The following is a 9456-nucleotide window of genomic DNA, read 5'->3' on the forward strand; positions in this document are numbered from 1 at the left end:
GAGAGGCAGGTCCAGCTTCCTGCACATGGCTGCTACCACGTTACCATCCCCGTCCCGCACGATCACCCCCACGCCGGAATGATTAGATTTTGCAAATATCGCCCCGTCCACATTTACTTTAAAGTAACCCGGCGGAGGGGGCCTCCAGCGCGTTGTGTCATGGGTGCACGATCTCGACTGGCTCGGCACCCTAATGGCCGCCTGGAAATCATCCACCAAACGCAGAGCGTTTCTCACGATAACCTGCCCTGGGCGTTTCGCACCTCCATGCGGAACCTCGTTTCGGTTTTTCCAGATGCCCCAACAAATGGCTACCCACCTCTCCAGCTTCTCTTGCTGAGTATCCCAGACAAACCGCAGCCTACTGAAGGTATCCAGGAAGCCCCACGACTCCTGGATGTTGAAAGGCAGAGAGAGCTTGCAGGACTTCCAGACCTCTGTACTATGGTTACAAAAACAGAGCATGTGCAGGGAAGTTTCGACTTGACTCCCACAAGCTTCGCAGATGTCGTCAGCCGTAATCTTTCTTTTAAACAGGGACTCTTTTGTGGCCAGGATACCGTTACAGGCCTTCCAGGTAAAATGTTTGAGTTTATTTGGCAAATTCATCCTCCACACCCCTTTCCAAGCACCGTGCAATTTTGTTGGGTCCGAGCAGCTAGCCTTCCCCTCCTTTGCCTCAGTTTCCCTAGCAAGCCTATAGACACTCTTCACAGAAAATCTGCCTTTCTTATCCTCTGCCCATACCATTCTGTCAGCTGCAGCCGAGACACTGAGGGGGGTGCTTAGAATTGCCTCTACGTCCTGGGGCAAGAAGAGTCGTTTAACTAGCTCTGTGTCCCACTCCATGCACCCCTCCCTCAGAAGTTCACTCACCATTCTGATTTGGTTCCCAGGCCGTTCCGGAGAGACCACCTTGTAAGTGCTTCTAGTAGAGAGCCACGGGTCTTGCCACACCCGAATGTGACGACCGTCTCCCACCTGCCACCGTAAGCCCCGTTTAACCAAATGCTGTGTAGCCAAAATACTCCTCCAGGCGTAGGAAGCATTCTTGGTAAAGTTTCATGCAATAGATGCACGTACACTCCCCATAAGGTAATAGTACAACTTAGCATGGTAAGAAAAAAAAAGATCTAATTATGAACATCTAAGGTGGGAGTCCAATCTGGAAAGAAAAAAAAAAATTAAAGGGTAAAACATAAAAAAGTTTAATGTTCCATTTCACCTTAAATCTTAGGAGGTAAAAAGCAAACTTTTGTATGATCTGAATCCAAGTAAAACATAATAGCCGTGTAAAGAGTAATCTTTCTTATGATTGCCAAACAATTATAATGCAGATTGCAATTATAGCGTTTTTGGTTTAATCGTGAAAAACACAGACAACTATAATGAAATGATGTCACAGACAATTATCATAAGTGCCGAACTAAACTTAGGATGTGGACAGTGATGCTACAACAAATGTGTTGTAGCTCACGATTAGGCCTGTCCACGGGTCGGTCCGGGTCGGGTTTGTGCCCAACCCGGAACCGACCCGATCACTTCGGGTCTCCTAAACCTGGACCCGCCGCCAACCCACCGAATTTAGCGGATCGGGTGGTCGGATGTCATCGGTTTCCGGTCGGGTATCGGTCGGTTTCGAACTCTGTGAATCATCGCCGGATTTTGCAGAAATCGTCGCCGAATTTTGCCAAAATCTCTGGTTTTTGCTGGATCTGACCGGATCTCATAGAGATCTTGGCGGATCTCAACGAGATTAGGCCGGATCTCAACGAGATCAGGCCAGATCTCGAAGAGATTCGGCGAGATCTCAACGAGATCAGGCCGATTCTCAGTGTAAGTCGAAGAGATCGGGCGAGATCTCGGCAGATCTCGACTAGATCAGGCCAGATCTCAACAAGATCTCACCGAATCTCGACAGATCGGACAAAATGAGGCCGGCTACCCACTCCAATCGGCGGAGAACTGAAATTCCGATGTGTTTTCCGGTCGGGTCGGTTGAAAATCGGTTTTTCATGTTCAAACCCGTCAACCGACCCGCCGGTCTCGGGTTTTCTGGGCGGAGACCCGCTGCCGACCGTCGCCGGCGACGGGTCGGACGGTTTTCAGGCCGGGTCGGCCGGGTTGGGCGGGTTGATCGGGTTTCGGGTCTGGCTGGACACCCCTACTCACGATTATTTATTATCATCCTATGGCGTGGGCCTATGAGTTCACACAAGAAACTTCAATAGATGTGTTGTGCTCACAGTTATCTATTATCATCACATAACGTGGGGTTTATAAATTCACACAGGAGATTTGGAGAAATTATATAGTCCTCATAGTGGTCTACGTCATTTGTCCACTATTTCATTATACTTTATCATCAGATCAAGATATCAAATAATTTTTAGTATAGGCGGAGATTGAACCCTCTATACAACCATTAAAGACTTTAGTACTTTACCAATTGAACTAACTGAAATCCACAAAAAACTCCAAACTATTTATTTAAAATTCCATAATTTTAAACAAATGGAAATCTTTTACTATAATGTTAAACCACATCACTTATCTACCATTAGAACCTTATAATTTTTCGGAAATTGGAAGAAATATATATATATATATATATATATAAAATAAAATCCTTGTAAACTTATGGAATATTCCACTATAGTAAAAATTCTATTACCATTTCTCTGTCTCTCTAAATATATAAATAAAGATCTGATATAATTGTCCAAGTGTGTCGCCAACCAACATGTCTGATCATGACATCCCAAACTCAGAACCACCAGCAGCTCAACCACCGGAGCCAAAGTGTCGAGCCGTGGGCGGCACCGAGTACAGCTGGTGCAAAGCAGTACCACTTGGCACCGGCGTCACAGTCCTAGGCCTCCTCCTCTCAAAACCGCCGGACCTCCCACTTCTCCAAAATGCCCTCCATAATCTCCAAAATTCCCACCCTATCCTCCGCTCCAAGCTCCGCTACGACCCCACCGCCACCACCTTCTCATTCCTCACCCCCACGAATCCCCAACCCCTCCTCCAAATCCAGCCGTTCGATCTCCAATCAACGTCCCGGATCCTCCAAACCCACCCGAACCAATCGAGCTCCGTCACCCCCTTCCGCCTCATCGTCGAGCACGAGATCAACAACAACACCACGTGGCGCAATCCTGAGCATCCGTTGTATGCCGACAAGGACATCATGTACGCCAGCGTGTACACTCTGAGCGAAGCCCAGTGGGCCCTCACTCTGAGACTGCACACGTCAGCATGCGACCGCACGGCGGCGGCGTCGCTGTTGAGGGAGTTGTTGGAGTTTGTGACTGCGATGAGCGGATATGGAGAAGGGGCAGAAAGGGAAATTGGGGATAATGTGGAGGTTAATTTGGGAATTGAGCAAATGATTCCTGCTGGGAAGGCTAACAAGCCGTTTTGGGCGCGTGGGGTTGACCTGCTTGGTTACTCTTTGAATTCGTTTCGGCTCTCTAATCTGGATTTCATTGACGTCGATTCGCCTAAGCGTTCTCAGCTTGTGAGGCTTCAGATGACTCCACTCGATACTCAGAAGCTTCTTGCAGTAAGTAATTTTTCACTATGCCTTCTTACTTTAATTTCTTTGCTTTTTACCGTGGCCAAGTGCTTCAAACATATCACAATTTGTCACGTTATAAGGCGTAACCATAATAATAGCCTAATCGCTTTCAAGTCCAATCCCGTCCTGTATGCAATACAAGTACCAAAAGTAACAATGAGTTACTTCGTGCCTAAGGAAAACTTGGACCGACTACCTAAGTCTAGTTAGCCCAAGTGCCTTACCACTAGGCAACCAACCCTTGGTAGTAATGTTATGATTGGTAGTGTACTAGATGATTTTTGCTGGTTGAATCAACCTTGTTGATTCCATTTCACATGGTTACCATTTTATATCGTGTATCATTCAGATTCATTTATTTTGTTGAAATTGAAAATTTTTTGCTAATAGTACCGTAGATAAAGGTAAAAGTTAGTTGAAATAGTACCGTAAGGTGCATGAATAGTATCAAAAATTGTAATGAGATCTATGAATAGTAGTATAAATAAGTTGGTTTTTTAATTTGGAGCCAAACGCACACTAAGTCTAAATTATTGAAGTGGCAAGTCCTGATTAGTGTACGATCAAGATGATGTAAGTTAAAGTGATATTGTACTAATCCTAATGTAGTATCTCATTAGATGTTATGAAAAAAAATTATATAGTCTACTGTATCTCAACCTGTCTTTTTAACTCCATGACAATATCTTCCAAATCGTGTAATTATTTATCTATATCACCATATGGAAAAGTTAAATACAATATTTTATTTCATTTTAAAAAAAATATTAATATAGGTTTTATCGCATTAGTAAGTGTTTGGATCTGGCTTATTTGTGCGTTTGCGTTTTACATCACGTTTCGTTCCTTTTTTTTATTATTTAAGCCGTAATTTTTAACTATTCTCCTGTGAACAATGCATGTGGGGCCCAACAATTCGTGGATCAGGCCCATTTGCCCTTAGAGAGTCCGAGGGCCCAATCCGAGGAGAACTGTGGCCCAAGTTCCATGACGCAGAGCACAGACCAATTTTGGGAGGCAGCCGAGGACAGTCTAGTCCTCGGCAGGCCCATAATTCGCCCAGAATAAAGGGATAAATTCGTAAGGAAATCCAAAATACCTTGGGGCGATTACCCTAAATACCCTTCTGGATAAGGCCCAATGCCTGACAGAACCGTACTTTGCAGCTTTATCAAGTCATCCCCAACAATTCCGGGATTAGACTGATGGGACCAATGTCAGTATTTGTAAAGACTGACCCTACACGTGGACGAAGGACATCGAATGCACGCTAGTATAAAAGGAGAAGTAAGTGAATCCAGTGGGAGGAGGGAGAAAAAAGAAAGACTTCATGAATAAGATCGCTGGAACGATCCATGCACAGAACAGAGAAGGTCCTCCGTTGGACAGCCGGAAAGGACACAAGGGTCCTCGGATCAAGTCCGAGGAGCCCATTCTCAGAAGTGGCAGCATGGCGGGGCTTTAAACGTTTAGGCCCAGTCCATTTTCCACAGGGATCTTTCTGAAATCCAGACCGGACCATCGCCCCGTGACCAAGCCCAAACTTTTCAAGCCCACTCTCTACAAATCGTATTGTGAGGGATCTCTCCCGCGTGAACCCAAAAATGTCACTGGGCCGCGCAGGAATCGTGTCCTTACAATTGGCGCCGTCTGTGGGAAAGCATGCGCGCTTGGCGCAGGTGGCGGTGGAGTCAACTCTCTACTAAGCAAAAATTCACGGAGCTTCCTCCGTCTCATTTGACGTGCAGCTGTTGTTCCGACATAAACTTCTGCTAGGGGCTACGCCTTGCAGCGCCCATGGCGTAGGCAGCCCTAGGGGCTCTTGGCCTCAAGCCGGCTCTCCCCGCCCTGATCTAGGGGCTTACATCCGAAAAACAAATAAATACAAAAAACAAATCTCAAAAGTTTTGGACAAAACCAAGGTCTTGCATGGTCCTCGGACTCAAACCTATGGGGAAACCAAGCACAAGAGATCAAAATCAAAAGTTTTGGACAGAACCAAGGCCTTGCATGGTCCACGGACTCAAGCCTGTGGGGAAACCAAACACAAAAAATAAATCTCGTAAGCTTTGGACAGAACCAAGGTCTTGCATGGTCCTCGGACTCAAACCTATGGGGAAACCAAGCACAAGAGATCAAAATCAAAAGTTTTTGACAGAACCAAGGCCTTGCATGGTCCACAGACTCAAGCCTGTGGGGAAACCAAACACAAAAAATAAATCTCGTAAGTTTTGGACAGAACCAAGGTCTTGCATGGTCCTCGGACTCAAACCTATGGGGAAACCAAGTACAAGAGATGAAAATCAAAAGTTTTTGGACAGAACCAAGGCCTTGCATGGTCCACAGGACTCAGCTGTGGGAAACCAAACACAAAAAATAAATCTCGTAAGTTTTGGACAGAACCAAGGTCCTTGCAATGGTCCCTCGGACTCAAACCTATGGGGAAACAAGTACAAGAGATGAAAATCAAAAGTTTTGGACAGAACCAAGGCCTTGCATAGTCCACGGACTCAAGCCTGTGGGGAAACCAAACACAAAAAATAAATCTCGTAAGTTTTGGACAGAACCAAGGTCTTGCATGGTCCTCGGACTCAAACCTATGGGGAAACCAAGTACAAGAGATGAAAATCAAAAGCTTTGGACAGAACCGAGGTCTTGCATGGTCCACGGACTCAAGCCTGTGGGGAAACCAAGCACAAAAACAAATCTTACAAGCTTTGGACAGAACCAAGGTCTTGCATGGTCCTCGGACTCAAGCCTTGGGGAAACCAAGCACAAAAACAAATCTCACAAACTTTGGACTGAACCAAGGTCTTGCATGGTCCTCGGACTTCAACCTATGGGGAAACCAAGTACAAGAGATAAAAATCAAAAGCTTTGGACAGAACCAAGGTCTTGCATGGTCCACGGACTCAAGCCTGTTGCATGGTCCTCGGACTCAAACCTTATGGGAAACCAATTACAAAGAGATGAAAATCATAAGTTTTGGACAGAACCAAGGCCTTGCATGGTCCCCGGACTCAAGCCTGTGGGGAAACCAAGTACACAAAACAAATCTCATAAGTTTTGGACAGAACCAAGGTTTTGTATGGTCCTTGGACTCAAGCCTATGGGGAAACCAAGTACAGAAGAGAAAAATCAAAAGTTTTGGACAGAACCAAGGCCTTGCATGGTCCCCGGACTCAAGCCTGTGGGGAAACCAAGTACACAAAACAAATCTCATAAGTTTTGGACAGAACCAAGGTTTTGTATGGTCCCACGGACTCAAGCCTGTTGGCGGAAACCAAACACAAAAAAAAAACTCGTAAGGTTTTGGACAGAACAAGGTTTGCATGGTCCTCGGATCAAACCTATGGTGAACCAAGTACAAGAGATGAAAATCAAAGTTTTGGACAGGAACCAAGCTTGCATGGTCCACGGACTCAAGCCTGTGGGGCGTAAAACCAAACACAAAAAATAAAATCTCGAAGTTTTGGACAGAACCAAGGTCTGCATGGTCCCGGACTAAACCTATGGGGAAAACCAAGTACAAGAGATGAAAATTAAAAGTTTTGGACAGAAACAATCTTGCATGGTCCACGGACTCAAGCCTGGTGGGGAAACAAGCACAAAAAACAAATTCTTACAAGTTTTGGACAGAACCAAGGTCTTGCTTGGTCCTTCGGAGCTCAAGCCTGTGGGAAACCAAAGCACAAAAAAACCAAATCTCACAAGCTTTGACAGAACCAAGGTCTTGCATGCGTCCTCGGACTCAAACCTATGGGGAAACCAAGTACAAGAGATAAATATCATAAGTTTTGGACAGAACCAAGGTCTTGCATGGTCCTCGGACTCAAACCTATGGGGAAACCAAGTACAAGAGATGAAAATCAAAAGTTTTGGACAGAATCAAGGTCTTGCATGGTCCACGGACTCAAGCCTGTGGGGAAACCAAGCACAAAAAACAAATCTCACAAGCTTTGACAGAACCAAGGTCTTGCATGGTCCTCGGACTCAAGCCTGTGGGGAAACCAAGCACAAAAAACAAATCTCACAAGTTTTGGACAGAACCAAGGTCTTGCATGGTCCTCGGACTCAAACCTATGGGGAAACCAAGTACAAGAGATAAATATCACAAGTTTTGGACAGAACCAAGGTCTTGTATGGTCCTCGGACTCAAACCTATGGGAAAACCAACTACTCGTAAGGAAAAACTACATTACGTAGAATTTGGATTCATCTGAGGAAAACTCTCCACTCGCCATTGGGTCAGTTCCCAAATTGCGGGGATTCGCAAGTCTGCTCTTAGATCTACAGCACCAAGGGAATCGATGCGACGTAGGGCAATACGTCACCTGAGAAACGATTTGAGTTCTTTACCCTCCGTCAACTCCTCGGACGGTACTCTCATACTTATCACAGAATATTCAATTGTTATTTTTGCTAGTTTCCTGAGTTAAACTTGCTATGAATTATCGCCGTAATGTTTGGTAGTGTTGGTACATTAGAATTGATTGGATTATGTTTCAAAACTTCCTGCTCTAAGTATCATTGAAGAAACAAACACAGGGAGCACACCCTTCCACAAAATAATGTTGCAAAAAGAGTAGTATTCAAAATAAGTAGGCAAAATTTCCTTTTTTATTAAAACAAAGAAACAGTACAGCATACAACAAAAAGCTGAAATCAACTTGTGATAAAACTTGCTACATGATAGAAAGGAAAGTTACAAGAAAGCAAGAGAAGGCCGAGGAGGTAGCACAGACGAGAGGTTGGCTACTGCTTCGAGGCCTTGTCCCTTCCCCCATGCTTTCGCATGCCCATAGCTCCGGCAGCAAAGGAGCCCAACTTGAGCCTCACGCCGCAGTGGGGAGGATGCAAGTAGCACAGAGGAGAGGTTGGCTACTGCCTCAAGACCTCGTTTCATCCTCAACGCTTTCACGTGCCCGAAACTCAGGCAGCAAAAGAACCTGACCTCAGGCTAACACCATCTACAAAGAAGATGCAGGGAGCCGGAAGTTGGGAAGCCCCCGCAGAAATTTGCCGGCTACAAGGTAGACAGTGCTGATGGTGGAAATTCCTTCTTCGGACATACCAAAAATCTGGCATGACCAGAACCTGCTTCGGATTTTGACTAAAAGCGTGGGAAACACCCTCTCCCCTCTGTCATAAGGGAATATGTCTTTGAATCTATGCCTTCGTCGCCCGTATATCACTCTTCTGAGCCTGAGGAGAACGTGGCGCCTTTGCGGCGGAGAGAGTTTTTCTTCCCCGACCCTCGTCTCAAACATGACTTACTGCGGGAGGAAGCTGAAGAAGGAGACTAAGGAGCTGGTGCCTAGGCAAAGAAACTTGCTCTCTTATTTATTTGAGGAGATAGGGTGGTGGCATTTAATTAGCGCAGCTTCCCAAGGAACGCTACAGACAAAACGTCTCCAGCTCAACTTCCAACAAACCTCTGCAACGATAAGACTAAAGGAGCCTCGTGGAGGTGCACCTCGAATATCGGGACACCCAAAAGCACCGCGTGGCCAAAGACTATGGAAATATCTCCTGATCTGTGGGCCTAGTAAATTCGCGGCCCATGCCCTTGCTACATGATGGCCCACGGACTACGGCCCACGCCGGGTAATAACTAATGCCGAGGACAACCTCCTGCCCGGCCGCGTACGGGATACCTAAGGAGAGGGAATAAAACAGAACCAAGGCCTTGCATGGTCCTCGGACTCAAGCCTATGGGGAAACCAAGTATAAAAACTATTATTATTACAAGTTATGGACTGAACCAAGGCCTTGCATGGTCCTCGGACTCAAGCCTATGGGGAAACCAAGTATAAAACTATTATTATTACAAGTTATGGACAGAACCAAGGCCTTACATGGTCCTCGGACTC

At 45.8% G+C, this 9456-nt stretch overlaps 1 protein-coding gene across 1 annotated transcript in view; it reads left to right on the top strand.

Moving 5' to 3' along the window:
- The first annotated feature begins 2696 nt into the window (after window positions 1–2696).
- LOC115953503 overlaps window positions 2697–9456 on the top strand; it is a 16335-nt gene continuing 9575 nt past the window's right edge. The window contains exon 1 of the mRNA XM_031071189.1: window positions 2697–3568. Coding sequence (XP_030927049.1) covers window positions 2744–3568 — 825 coding nt within the window. The 5' untranslated portion in view covers window positions 2697–2743. The remainder of the gene's footprint in view (window positions 3569–9456) is intronic.

The sequence above is a fragment of the Quercus lobata genome, chromosome 7 (assembly GCF_001633185.2).
Source record: "Quercus lobata isolate SW786 chromosome 7, ValleyOak3.0 Primary Assembly, whole genome shotgun sequence".
NCBI classification, from domain to species: Eukaryota; Viridiplantae; Streptophyta; class Magnoliopsida; order Fagales; family Fagaceae; genus Quercus; species Quercus lobata.